The following is a 15,509-nucleotide window of genomic DNA, read 5'->3' as shown; positions in this document are numbered from 1 at the left end:
CAGACTATATGCCTAGTGTCCAATTGCTTTAGGCGCCTCTCTGGTATGTGTGCTTTTAGTGGAATGTGTAGACTATAAGTCTAGTGTGTCCAATTGTTTTAAGTGCCCATAAGAGGGCCAGAACGTCCCTTAGTATATCTCCATTACCACAGTCTCATGATCAACGTGAACATGTGGTTCGTTACTTTAATGTTCAGCTGTCTTATGTTACTACTACAACACCAGATAATATGTTATAACCAAAGATGTCTGGTATACATTACTGGACGTTACAGGTTTGCCAAAATGCAGTCATAGATTCTTCAACTAACCTGGTATTGGCAGTACTCTCATCATTCTCGATTCTGGAAAATAGTTATCCTTATAAAATAGTTACCTTATAAAACAGTTATCTTATAAAATAGTTATCTTATAAAACAGTTATCTTATAAAACAGTTACCTTATAAAACAGTTATCTTATAAAACAGTTATCTTATAAAACAGTTATCTTATAAAACAGTTATCTTATAAAACAGTTACCTTATAAAACAGTTATCTTATAAAACAGTTATCTTATAAAACAGTTATCTTATAAAACAGTTATCTTATAAAACAGTTATCTTATAAAACAGTTACCTTATAAAACAGTTATCTTATAAAACAGTTATCTTATAAAACAGTTATCTTATAAAACAGTTATCTTATAAAACAGTTATCTTATAAAACAGTTATCTTATAAAACAGTTATCTTAATAAAACAGTTATCTTTATAAAACAGTTATCTTTATAAAACAGTTATCTTATAAAATGTCCATGTCCAGTTGCAGGTGGTTCTTCAAACAGAGAAATCAGAAAGAAAGTAAATACAAAATGTGTACCACACCAAGGAGGTTTTTCGCCATCTTAGCTGTCGCACATCTTGCATTCCTCGCCATCTTAGCTGTCGCACATCTTGCATTCCTCGCCATCTTAGCTGTCGCACATCTTGCATTCCTCGCCATCTTAGCTGTCGCACATCTTGCATTCCTCGCCATCTTAGCTGTCGCACATCTTGCATTCCTCGCCATCTTAGCTGTCGCACATCTTGCATTCCTCGCCATCTTAGCTGTCGCACATCTTGCATTCCTCGCCATCTTAGCTGTCGCACATCTTGCATTCCTCGCCATCTTAGCTGTCGCACATCTTGCATTCCTCGCCATCTTAGCTGTCGCACATCTTGCATTCCTCGCCATCTTAGCTGTCGCACATCTTGCATTCCTCGCCATCTTAGCTGTCGCACATCTTGCATTCCTCGCCATCTTAGCTGTCGCACATCTTGCATTTCCCAGCATCTTTGCAGGAACTAGTCGTTTTCTATGTGATGCGGACACATGCAGAAATAGATGACAGCTCGTCACACAGTGCTACCAAAACCAACATGCAAGAGGCATATCTCACACAATACAAAAACATGGATGTATTTTCTTTCTGAGTTTTCTCCGGTATATGTAGAACCACCTGCAACTGAACACAGACATTTTATAAGATAACTGTTTTGGAAACCATGCTGCAGCGAGTGGTTTAGACCGCTCGACGAAAATCAACTACTTCAAGAGGTCTCCGAGCGAATGACGTCACTGATTGAACGCTACTAGCGCACCGCTAACTAGCTAGCCATTTCAAATCGGCTACAGTAAGTCTGGGGCTACAACAAGAATGAGTACTGTTGGGAGGCCTTGAGTTTAGAACCACCATGCTAAATGACACTAATGTGACTATAGGTCACGACCTGGAGGAAGGGCTGGAGGCTGCTCTTACTGCAGCGCCGGAACACGTGGGAGGAGCCTTCCTCTCCCACTTGGACCTGAGGGGTGTGCCCTTCACCCTCAGCCAATCCCTGGTGAGGGCCTTGGCCCGGCAGAGCCCCAACCTGAGGAGTCTATTGGTCAACAATCAGACACTGGTGTGTAAGGTGGAGCCAGAGGCTGTGGTGGAGGTACTGGGACTGTGTCCACTTCTCAACACACTAGGGCTGTTCTATACCAGGTATGGAGAGAACCATGTTGCTTAACCCCTGGGCTGCGTTCCAAATGGCCCCCTACCCCCTATATAGTGCACTACTTTAGACCAGAGCCCTATTCCCTATATAGTACACTACTATAGACCAGAGCCCTATTCCCTAATAGTACACTACTTTAGACCAGGGCCCTATTCCCTATATTACATTTACATTTAAGTCATTTAGCAGACGCTCTTATCCAGAGCGACTTACAAATTGGAAAGTTCATACATATTCATCCTGGTCCCCCCGTGGGGAATGAACCCACAACCCTGGCGTTGCAAGCGCCATGCTCTACCAACTGAGCCACACGGGACCAAAGATAACGAAAACCTAGAGACAAGGGAGAGAGAGAACAAACACCATGACACTGCAGCTCTATGATGAGCTCTGAACTCACTATATAGTGCACTACTTTAGACCAGAGCCCTATTCCCTATATAGTGCACTACTTTAGACCAGAGCCCTATTCCCTATGTAGTGCACTACTTTAGACCAGAGCCCTATTCCCTATGTAGTGCACTACTTTAGACCAGAGCCCTATTCCCTATATAGTGCACTACTTTAGACCAGAGCCCTATTCCCTATATAGTGCACTACTTTAGACCAGAGCCCTATTCCCTATATAGTGCACTACTTTAGACCAGCCCTATTCCCTATATAGTACACTACTTTAGACCAGCCCTATTCCCTATATAGGGAATAGGTTCCCTGGTCTAAAGTGGTCACTATGTAGGGAATAGGGTTCCATCTGGTAACTCCATGGACACACCTTGGACACCTTCTGTGTCCCACCCTGTTCCCTATGTAGTGCACTACTTTAGACCATAGCTCTATTCCCTATGTAGTGCACTACTTTTGACAATGGCTCTGGTCATTTGGGACGCAGACTTATCCTCATGTGTAAGTGAATAAAGGATGCTTGAAGTCAACAGTTGATCCCATCAGAAATGAAAAAGAGACCAGCTACATTCTTCTTCTCCAGCCTGTCCCAGAAGGTGGTGGATGAGCTGCTATTGCCTCAACGCTGCCCCCTCCTGGCCATGGAGCTGTACTGCGAGCGCTTTGCCAAATACATCCCCCCTCTGGAGGACAGCGTGTGGGCTGGGCTGAAGCACAGACACCCGGGGTTAAAGGTCAGTTAAAGGTGCCTTGAGGAGGAAACTCCAAACGATCATTTATATCATTCATTTATTGGGAAATTAAAATGTAACGTGCAGGGCAATAGTAGCCAGGTCTCACATCTGTTGGTGCTGGCTTGTCAACTCCTATGGTTATTGTGGTGTGACAATGCCAACTCCTATGGTTATTGTGGTGTGACAATGCCAACTCCTATGGTTATTGTGGCGTGACAATGCCAACTCCTATGGTTATTGTGGAGTGACAATGCCAACTCCTATGGTTATTGTGGAGTGACAATGCCAACTCCTATGGTTATTGTGGCGTGACAATGCCAACTCCTATGGTTATTGTGGAGTGACAATGCCAACTCCTATGGTTATTGTGGAGTGACAATGCCAACTCCTATGGTTATTGTGGAGTGACAATGCCAACTCCTATGGTTATTGTGGTGTGACAATGCCAACTCCTATGGTTATTGTGGCGTGACAATGCCAACTCCTATGGTTATTGTGGCGTGACAATGCCAACTCCTATGGTTATTGTGGCGTGACAATGCCAACTCCTATGGTTATTGTGGCGTGACAATGCCAACTCCTATGGTTATTGTGGCGTGACAATGCCAACTCCTATGGTTATTGTGGCGTGACAATGCCAACTCCTATGGTTATTGTGGTGTGACAATGCCAACTCCTATGGTTATTGTGGAGTGACAATGCCAACTCCTATGGTTATTGTGGTGTGACAATGCCAACTCCTATGGTTATTTTGGCGTGACAATGCCAACTCCTATGGTTATTGTGGCGTGACAATGCCAACTCCTATGGTTATTGTGGCGTGACAATGCCAACTCCTATGGTTATTGTGGCGTGACAATGCCAACTCCTATGGTTATTGTGGCGTGACAATGCCAACTCCTATGGTTATTGTGGAGTGACAATGCCAACTCCTATGGTTATTGTGGAGTGACAATGCCAACTCCTATGGTTATTGTGGCGTGACAATGCCAACTCCTATGGTTATTGTGGAGTGACAATGCCAACTCCTATGGTTATTGTGGAGAGACAAACAGATCTGGGACCATGAGTGATTGAAGATGGTCCTTTGGAATGCTGTCTGTCCGTTTTTTATTTTCTATGGGTTTTACTAACAAGGATCCCAGCACCCAGCCATGTTTGAAGACTAATGTCTGATATGTTGTTTTATATTCTATTAGAATGTGTTTTATATTCTATTAGAATGTGTTTTATATTCTATTAGAGTGTGTTTTATATTCTATTAGAATGTGTAGTATATTCTATTAGAATGTGTAGTATATTCTATTAGAATGTGTAGTATATTCTATTAGAATGTGTTTTATATTCTATTAGAATGTGTTTTATATTCTATTAGAGTGTGTAGTATATTCTATTAGAATGTGTAGTATATTCTATTAGAGTGTGTTTTATATTCTATTAGAATGTGTAGTATATTCTATTAGAATGTGTAGTATATTCTATTAGAATGTGTAGTATATTCTATTAGAATGTGTTTTATATTCTATTAGAGTGTGTAGTATATTCTATTAGAGTGTGTAGTATATTCTATTAGAATGTGTAGTATATTCTATTAGAATGTGTAGTATATTCTATTAGAATGTGTAGTATATTCTATTAGAATGTGTAGTATATTCTATTAGAATGTGTAGTATATTCTATTAGAATGTGTAGTATATTCTATTAGAGTGTGTAGTATATTCTATTAGAATGTGTAGTATATTCTATTAGAATGTGTAGTATATTCTATTAGAGTGTGTAGTATATTCTATTAGAGTGTGTAGTATATTCTATGAGAATGTGTTTTATATTCTATTAGTGTGTAGTATATTCTATGAGAATGTGTAGTATATTATATTAGAGTGTGTAGTATATTCTATTAGAATGTGTAGTATATTCTATTAGAATGTGTAGTATATTCTATTAGAATGTGTAGTATATTCTATTAGAGTGTGTTTTATATTCTATTAGAGTGTGTAGTATATTCTATTAGAGTGTGTAGTATATTCTATTAGAATGTGTAGTATATTCTATTAGAGTGTGTAGTATATTCTATTAGAATGTGTAGTATATTCTATTAGAGTGTGTAGTATATTCTATTAGAATGTGTTTTATATTCTATTAGAGTATGTAGTATATTCTATTAGAATGTGTTTTATATTCTATTAGAATGTGTTTTATATTCTATTAGAATGTGTAGTATATTCTATTAGAGTGTGTAGTATATTCTATTAGAGTGTGTAGTATATTCTATTAGAATGTGTTTTATATTCTATTAGAATGTGTAGTATATTCTATTAGAGTGTGTAGTATATTGTATTAGAGTGTGTAGTATATTCTATTAGAATGTGTTTTATATTCTATTAGAATGTGTTTTATATTCTATTAGTGTGTAGTATATTCTATTAGAATGTGTAGTATATTCTATTAGAGTGTGTAGTATATTCTATTAGAGTGTGTAGTATATTCTATTAGAGTGTGTAGTATATTCTATTAGAGTGTGTAGTATATTCTATTAGAATGTGTAGTATATTCTATTAGAGTGTGTAGTATATTCTATTAGAGTGTGTAGTATATTCTATTAGAATGTGTAGTATATTCTATTAGAGTGTGTAGTATATTCTATTAGAATGTGTTTTATATTCTATTAGAGTGTGTAGTATATTCTATTAGAATGTGTAGTATATTATATTAGAGTGTGTAGTATATTCTATTAGAGTGTGTAGTATATTCTATTAGAGTGTGTAGTATATTCTATGAGAATGTGTTTTATATTCTATTAGTGTGTAGTATATTCTATGAGAATGTGTAGTATATTATATTAGAGTGTGTAGTATATTCTATTAGAATGTGTAGTATATTCTATTAGAATGTGTAGTATATTCTATTAGAATGTGTAGTATATTATATTAGAGTGTGTAGTATATTATATTAGAATGTGTAGTATATTCTATTAGAGTGTGTTTTATATTCTATTAGAGTGTGTAGTATATTCTATTAGAGTGTGTAGTATATTCTATTAGAATGTGTAGTATATTCTATTAGAGTGTGTAGTATATTCTATTAGAGTGTGTAGTATATTCTATTAGTGTGTAGTATATTCTATTAGAGTGTGTAGTATATTCTATTAGAGTGTGTAGTATATTCTATTAGAATGTGTTTTATATTCTATTAGAGTGTGTAGTATATTCTATTAGAATGTGTAGTATATTCTATTAGAATGTGTAGTATATTCTATTAGAATGTGTAGTATATTCTATTAGAATGTGTAGTATATTCTATTAGAGTGTGTAGTATATTCTATTAGAGTGTGTAGTATATTCTATTAGAGTGTGTAGTATATTGTATTAGAGTGTGTAGTATATTCTATTAGTGTGTGTAGTATATTCTATTAGAGTGTGTTTTATATTCTATTAGAGTGTGTAGTATATTCTATTAGAGTGTGTAGTATATTGTATTAGAGTGTGTAGTATATTCTATTAGTGTGTGTAGTATATTCTATTAGAATGTGTAGTATATTCTATTAGAGTGTGTAGTATATTCTATTAGAGTGTGTAGTATATTCTATTAGAGTGTGTAGTATATTGTATTAGAATGTGTAGTATATTCTATTAGAATGTGTAGTATATTCTATTAGAATGTGTAGTATATTCTATTAGAGTGTGTAGTATATTCTATTAGAGTGTGTAGTATATTGTACTGGAATGTGTAGTATATTCTATTAGAGTGTGTAGTATATTGTATTAGAATGTGTTTTATATTCTATTAGAATGTGTTTTATATTCTATTAGAGTGTGTAGTATATTCTATTAGAATGTGTAGTATATTCTATTAGAGTGTGTAGTATATTCTATTAGAATGTGTTTTATATTCTATTAGAATGTGTTTTATATTCTATTAGAGTGTGTAGTATATTCTATTAGAATGTGTAGTATATTCTATTAGAATGTGTAGTATATTCTATTAGAATGTGTTTTATATTCTATTAGAGTGTGTAGTATATTCTATTAGAGTGTGTAGTATATTCTATTAGAGTGTGTAGTATATTCTATTAGAATGTGTAGTATATTCTATTAGAGTGTGTAGTATATTCTATTAGAGTGTGTAGTATATTCTATTAGAATGTGTTTTATATTCTATTAGAGTGTGTAGTATATTCTATTAGAATGTGTAGTATATTCTATTAGAATGTGTAGTATATTCTATTAGAGTGTGTAGTATATTCTATTAGAATGTGTAGTATATTCTATTAGAATGTGTAGTATATTCTAATATTCTCAAATCTAAAACGCTGGTGTATAGAGCCGCATTTAACATTTACTGTCCAAATCCATACAGAGAGGAGTGTATTATGTTGTATTAATGTGTGTATTATGTTGTATTAATGTGTGTATTATGTTGTATTAATATGTGTGTATTAGGTTGTATTAATATGTGTGTATTAGGTTGTATTAATGTGTGTAATATGTTGTATTAATGTGTGTGTTATGTTGTATTAATGTGTGTATTATGTTGTATTCATGTGTGTATTATGTTGTATTCATGTGTGTATTATGTTGTATTCATGTGTGTATTATGTTATATTAATGTGTGTATTATGTTGTATTAATGTGTGTATTAGGTTGTATTAATGTATGTATTAATGTATGTATTATGTTGTATTAATGTGTGTGTTATGTTGTATTAATGTGTGTATTAATGTGTGTATTATGTTATATTAATGTGTGTAATATGTTGTATTAATGTGTAATATGTTGTATTAATGTGTGTAATATGTTGTATTAATGTTTGTATTATGTGTGTATTATGTTGTATTAATGTGTGTGTTATGTTGTATTAATGTGTGTATTATGTTGTATTAATGTGTGTATTATGTTGTATTAATGTGTGTATTATGTTGTATTAATGTGTGTATTAGGTTGTATTAATGTATGTATTAATGTGTGTATTATGTTGTATTAATGTGTGTATTAATGTGTGTATTATGGTGTATTAATGTGTGTAATATGTTGTATTAATGTGTAATATGTCGTATTAATGTGTGTAATATGTTGTATTAGTGTTTGTATTATGTTGTATTAATGTGTGTAATATGTTGTATTAATGTGTGTATTATGTAGTATTAATGTGTGTAATTTTAATGCGTGTATTATGTTGTATTAATGTGTGTATTATGTAGTATTAATGTGTGTATTATGTTGTATTAATGTGTGTATTATGTAGTACTAATGTGTGTAATTTAATGTGTGTATTATGTAGTATTAATGTGTGTATTATGTAGTATTAATGTGTGTATTATGTAGTATTAATGTGTGTATTATGTTGTATTAATGTGTGTCATTTTAATGTGTGTATTATGTAGTATTAATGTGTGTAATTTTAATGTGTGTATTATGTAGTATTAATGTGTGTATTATGTAGTATTAGATGAATGGCGCCGGAGGGGATGGCTGCCGTTTTACTGGCTCCTAACCAACCGTGCTATTTTGTGTTTTTTTCACATTGTTTGTAACTAATTTTGTACATAATGTTGATGCTACTGTCTATTATGACAGAAAAGACCTTCTGGATACCAGAACAGCGATTACTCACCACAAACTGGACAAGGATTTTCTCTTTAATGAGTCTGACAGGAAGGATATAATGCTGCTCCCAGACAAGGCCCAAATCCCCGTCATTCACATGAAGAAAATAAGGATATACAGGGGGCGGAGATCAAGGTGCTTGTGAGAATTTGTCAGTGAATGGGTAACCCTCCTCTACCATCCGCTCTATTAACCAACGTGCAATCACTGGAGAATAAACTGGATCAGCTCCGCTCGAGTCTATTCTACCAACGGGACATAAAACTGTAATATCTTATGTTTCTCCAAGTCGTGGCTGAACATCAACACGGATAATATACAGTTGGGTTTTCCGTGCATCGGCAGAACAGAACAGCTACGTCTGGTAAGACGAGGGGTGGGGGGGTGTGTCTATTTGTCAATAACAGCTGTTGCTCGATGTCTAATATTAAGGAGGTCTCGATTACAGGCGCAAAATGGCCAGAAACAAAGAACTTTCTTCTGAAACTTGTCAGTCTATTCTTGTTCTGAGAAATGAAGGCGATTCCATGCGAGAATGCTGGCCTTCTAGGCTGCCTTCTAGGCAGAGTTGCTCTGTCCAGTGTCTGTGTTCTTTTGCCCATCTTAATCTTTACTTTTTATTGGCCAGTCTGAGCTATGGCTTTTTCTTTGCAACTCTGCCTAGAAGGCCAGCATCCCGGAGTCGCCTCTTCACAGTTCCTTGGTGTCCACATCACCAACAAACTATCATGGTCCAAACACACCAAGAAAGTTATGAAGAGGGCATGACAACACCTTTTCCCCCTCAGGAGACTGGAAAGTTCTACAGCTGCACCATCGAGAGCATCCTGACTGGTTGCATCACCGCCTGGTATGGCAACTGCTTGGCATCTGACCGTAAGGCACTACAGAGGGTAGTGCGTACAGCCCAGTACATCACTGGGGCCAAGCTTCCTGCCATCCAGGACCTCTATACCAGGCGGTGTCAGAGGAAGGCCCAAAAAATTGTCAGAGACTCCAGTCACCCAAGTCATAGACTGTTCTCTCTGCTACCGCACGGCAAGCGTTACTGGAGTGCCAAGTCTACAACTCGCTGTTTATTATCTATGCATAGTCACTTTACCCCTTACCTACATATGACCTTGACTAACCTTTACCTCCACAAATTGACCCGGTACCGGTACACCCTGTATATAGCCTCCTTATTGTAATTTGATTGTTACTTTCTTTTATATATATTTTTTTACTTTAGTTTATTTAGTAAATATTTTCTTAACTGCATTGCTTGTCAGTAAGCATTTCTCGGTAAGGTAATACCTGATACCTGAAACCTGTTACCTGATACCTGATTACCTGATTACCTACAATTACCTGATTGTTACTTTCTTCTATATATATAGGTAATACCTGTTGTATTCGGCGCATGTGACAAATAAAATTTGATTTGATTTGTTGTATTAATATACAGTGCGGAAAGTATTCAGACCCCTTGACTTTTTCCACATTTTGTTACATTACAGCCTTATTTTAAAATGGGTAAAAACATTTCTTTTTAAACTCATCAATCTACACACAATACCCCATAATAACAATGCGAAAACAGGTTTTTATATTTTTGGGGTAATATATAATTGGCCAATTGGCCCAGCGTTGTCCGCTGGGCCAATTGGCTGGGGTAGGCCGTTATTGTAAATAAGAAGTTGTTCTTAACTTCATTAGGGTAGGGGGCACTATTTTCACCTCCGGATGAAAAGCGTGCACAAAGTAAACTGCCTGCTACACTCTAAAGTTTCCAAAACTGTTCAAATAATGTCTGTGAGTATAACAGAACTGATATGGCAGGTGAAAACCTGAGAAAAATATAATTCATTTTTGTAGTTTTCTATTGAATGCCGTTTGAAACAGTATTTCTGTTTTTGAATTTGGTGCTCTGCAATTTCACTGGATGTTGGCCAGGTGGGACGGTAGCGTCCCACACCCCCTAGAGAGGTTAACTTCTCTAGGATAGGGGGCAGCATTTTCACGTTTGTATGAAAAGCATACCCAAATTCAACTGCCAGCTACTCATCCCCAGAAGATAAGATATGCATATTATTAGTAGATTTGGATATAAAACACTCTGACGTTTCTAAAACTGTTTGAATCATGTCTGTGAGTATAACAGAACTTATTTAGCAGGCGAAACCCCGAGGACAAACCATTCAGATTCTTTTTGTTTTGAGGTCACTCTCTTTTCAATGAGTTTTCATTGGGAAACCAGGATGTCAACAGTCTTGAGAAATTGGTTGAGGTTATTCCTTTGTGTAATGAAGAAGTACGGCCATCTTGAACGAGAGTCACATTAAGTGTCCTGTTTTTGAGAGGCGCGTGAGCAGAAAGCTGGCTATAGTTGGTTTTAATCCTGTATTGAACACAGATCATCCCGTCTTCAATTTTATCGATTATTAACGTTATAAAATACCTAAAGTTGTATTACAAAAGTAGTTTGACATATTTTGTCGTCACGTTTGAGCAATTTGGAAGCGGTGTTTTTCTGGATCAAACGCGCCAAATAAATGGACATTTTGGATATATATCGACGGAATTAATCGAACAAAAGGACCATTTGTGATGTTTATGGGACATATTGAAGTGCCAACAACAGAAGCTCGTCAAAGGTAAGGCATGAATTATATTTTTTATTTCTGCGTTTTGTGTCGCGCCTGCAGGGTTGAAATATGCTTCTCTGTCTTTGTTTACTATTGTGCTATCCTCAGATAATTGCATTGTTTGCTTTCGCCGAAAAGCCTATTTGAATTCTGACAAGTTAGCTGGATTCACAACCAGTGTAGCTTTAATTTGGTCTCTTTTTTTATTTATTTATTTATTTAACCTTTATTTAACCAGGTAGGCAAATTGAGAACACGTTCTCATTTACAATTGCGACCTGGCCAAGATAAAGCAAAGCAGTTCGACACATACAACAACACATAGTTACACATGGAGTAAAACAAACATATAGTCAATAATACAGTGAAAAAAATAAGTCTATACAATGTGAGCAAGTGAGGTGAGATAAGGGAGGTGAAGGCAAACAAATATATGTATAAATAAATAAAAATATAAAAAGGCCATGGAGGCGAAGTGAATACAACACAGCAAGTAAAATAAAAACTAAAAACACTGGAATGGTTGGTTTGCAGTGGAAGAAAGCGCAAAGTAGAGACAGAAATAATGGGGTGCAAAGGAGCAAAATAAATAAATAAATACAGTAGGTAAAGAGGTAGTTGTTTGGGCTAAATTATAGATGGGCTATGTACAGGTGCAGTAATCTATGTGTGATTTAATGAAAGTTAGATTTTTATAGTAATTTTCATAGTAATTAATTTGAATTTGGCGCTCTGCATTTTCTCTGGCTTTTTTGCCAAGTGAGACAGTAGCGTCCCGCCTAAACTCAGATTTTTGGATATAAATATGAACTTTACCGAACAAAACATACATGTATTGTGTAACATGAAGTCCTATGAGTGTCATCTGATGAAGATCATCAAAGGTTAGTGATTCATTTTATCTCTATTTCTGCTTTTTGTTACTCCTTTCTTTGGCTGGAAAAATGGCTGTGTTTTTCTGTGGCTATCTACTGACCTAACATAATCGTTTCGCCGTAAATCCTTTTTGAAATCAGACATGTTGGCTGGATTAACAAGGGTAGCTTTAATTTGGTGTCTTTCATGTGTGATTTCATGAAAGTTAGATTTTTATAGTAATATATTTGAATTTGGCGCTCTGCATTTTTACTGGCTTTTGGCCAAGTGGGACGTTAACTTCTCTAGGATATGTGGGACGCTAACGGACTTGCCTCGTTAAATAAAGGTTAAAAAAAACCTGTGGTAAATTCAATTGATTGGACATGATTTGGAAAGGCACACACCTGTCTATATAAGGTCCCACAGTTTTTGTACCGCAAGTAATCAAAGGGTTTTCTATAATGTAAGCTTCTCTAATGTCAAACATGTAAAGTGTGGTGTACCACAGGGCAGCTCTCTAGGCCCTCTACTCTTTTCTATTGTTACCAATGACCTGCCACTGGCATTAAACAAAGCATGTGTGTCCATGTATGATGATTATTCAACCATATACGCATCAGCAACCACAGCTAATGAAGTCACTGAAACCCTTAACAAAGAGTTGCAGTCTGTTTTGGAATGGGTGGCCAGTAATAAACTGGTCCTGAACATCTCTAAAACTAAGAGCAATGTATTTGGTGAAAATCATTCCTTAAGTTCTAGACCTCAGCTGAATCTGGTAATAAATGGTGTGGCTGTTGAACAAGTTGAGGAGACTAAATTACTTGGTGTTACCTTAGATTGTAAACTCTCATGGTCAAAACATAAAGATTATATGGTTGTAAAGATGGGGAGAGGTCTGTCTGTAATAAAGAGATGCTCTGCTTTTTTGACACCCCACTCCAAATAACTCTAGTTTTGTCTTATCTTGATTATTGTCCAGTCGTGTGGTCCAGTGCGGCAAGGTAAGACCTAGTTAAGCAGCAGCTGGCCCAGAACAGAGGGGCACGTCTTGCTCTTCATTGTAATCAGAGGGCTGATATCAATACTATGCAGCCAGTCTCTCTTGGCTAAGAGTTGAGGAGAGACTGACTGCATCACTTCTTCTTTTTATAAGAAACATTAATGTGTTGAAAATCCCAAATTGTTTGCATAGTCAACTTACAACACAGCTCTGACACACAGACTTACCCCACCAGACATGCCACCAGGGGTCTTTTCACAGTCCCCAAATCCAGAACAAATTGAAGCGTACAGTATTATATAGAGCCATTATTGCATGGAACTTCCATCTCATATTGCTCAGATAACCAACAAACCTGGTTTCAAAAAACAGATAAAGCAACACCTGACGGCACAACGTCTCTCCTCTATTTGACCTGGATAGTTTGTGTGTATGTATTGATATGGAGGCTACGTGTGCCTTTTAAAAATGTATGTGGTTCTGTCCTTGAGCTGTTCTTGTCTATTGATGTTCTGTATTATGTAATTCTGTATTGTGTTTCATGTTCTGTGTGGACCCCAGGAAGAGTAGCTGCTGCTTTTGCAACAGCTAATGGGGATCTTAATAAAATACCAATACACAGTTGACAGTGCATGTCAGAGCAAAAACCAAGCCATGAGGTCAAAGCCCATGAGGTCAAAGGCCATGAGGTCGAGGGAATTGTCTGTAGAGCTCCAAGACAGGATTGTGTCGAGGCAAAACATATCTGCATCATTGAAGGTCCCAAGAACACAGTGGCCTCCATCATTCTTAAATGGAAGAAGTTTGGAACCACCAAGACTCTTCCTAGAGCTGGCCGCCCGGCCAAACTGAGCAATCGGGGGAGAAGGGCCTTGGTCAGGGAGGTGACCAAGAACCTGATGGTCACTCTGACAGTGACCATCAGACAGACAGAGTGACAGTGTGACCACTCTGACACTCCTATGGGGATGGGAGAACCTTCCAGAAGGACAACCATCTCTGCAGCACTCCACCAGCCAGGTATTTATGGTAGAATGGCCAGACGGAAGCCACTCCTCAGTAAAAGGCACACGACAGCCTGCTTGGAGTTTGTGCCAAAAGGCACCTAAAGACTCTCAGACCATAAGAAACAAGATTCTCTGGTCTGATGAAACCAAGATTGTAATCTTTGGCCTGAATGCCAAGCATCACGTCTGGAGGAAACCTGAAACCATTCCTACGGTGAAGCATGGTGGTGGCAGCATCATGCTGTGGGGATGTTTTTCAGCAACAGGGACTGAGAGACTAATCAGGATCGATGGAAAGATGAATGGAGAGAAGTACAGAGAGATCCTTGATGAAAACCTGCTCCAGAGCGCTCAGGACTTCAGACTGGGGCCAAAGTTTGCTCTCCAACAGGACATCGAACCTAAGCACACAGCCAAGACAACGCAGGAGTGGCTTCGGGACAAGTCTATGAATGTCCTTGAGTGGCCCAGCCAGAGCCTGGACTTGAACCCGATCGAACATCTCTGGAGAGACCTGAAAATAGCTGTGCAGCGACGCTCCCCATCCAACCTGACAGAGCTTGAGAAGATCTGCAGAGAGGAATGGGAGAAACTCCCCAAATACAGGTGTGCCTGTATTCGCTGCCAAAGGTGCTTCAACAAAGTACAGAGTAAAGGGTCTGAATACTTATGTAAATGTGATATTTCGTTTTTTTTTTTTTTTTTTTTACATTTGCAAAAATATCTAAAAACCTGTTTTTGCTTGCTCATTGTGGGGTATTGTGTGTAGATTGATGAGGAAAAAACAATTGAATCATTTAGAATAAGGCTGTAATGTAACAAAGTGGAAAAATTCAAGGGGTCTGAATACTTTCTGAATGCACTGTATATGTGTTATGTTGTATTAATATGTTGTGTATTATGTTGTATTAATGTCTGTTGTATTAATGTGTAATATGTTGTAGTAATATGTTGTAGTAATATGTTGTAGTAATGTGTAATATGTTGTATTAATATGTTGTGTATTATGTTGTATTAATGTCTGTTGTATTAATGTGTAATATGTTGTAGTAATATGTTGTATTAATGTGTAATATGTTGTAGTAATGTCTGTTGTATTAATGTGTATTATGTTGTATTAATGTGTAATATGTTGTATTAATGTGTAATATGTTGTAGTAATGTCTGTTGTATTGATGTGTATTATGTTGTATTAATGTGTAATATGTTGTAGTAATGTCTGTTGTATTAATGTGTATTATGTTGTATTAATGTGTA

General features: G+C 36.6%; 1 protein-coding gene across 2 annotated transcripts in view; it reads left to right on the top strand.

Moving 5' to 3' along the window:
- The window catches only part of fbxl8 (F-box and leucine-rich repeat protein 8), a 32,914-nt gene that overhangs the window by 16,096 nt on the left and 1,309 nt on the right, over positions 1-15,509 (top strand). The window contains exons 3-5 of one of the 2 annotated variants that reach the window (XM_071352001.1): positions 1,741-2,005; positions 3,004-3,154; positions 9,546-10,226. In XM_071352001.1, the coding sequence (XP_071208102.1) occupies positions 1,741-2,005; positions 3,004-3,154; positions 9,546-9,947 (818 nt within the window). In that variant the 3' untranslated portion in view covers positions 9,948-10,226. Of the gene's footprint in view, positions 1-1,740; positions 2,006-3,003; positions 3,155-9,545; positions 10,227-15,509 lie in introns of those variants that run through there. The other variant, XM_071352003.1, reaches the window with a different exon arrangement.

This window comes from Salvelinus alpinus, chromosome 19, assembly GCF_045679555.1.
Source record: "Salvelinus alpinus chromosome 19, SLU_Salpinus.1, whole genome shotgun sequence".
Lineage (NCBI taxonomy): Eukaryota > Metazoa > Chordata > Actinopteri > Salmoniformes > Salmonidae > Salvelinus > Salvelinus alpinus.
The sequence above is the reverse complement of the archived record's forward strand: the minus strand, read 5'-3'. Positions and strand labels throughout refer to the sequence as shown.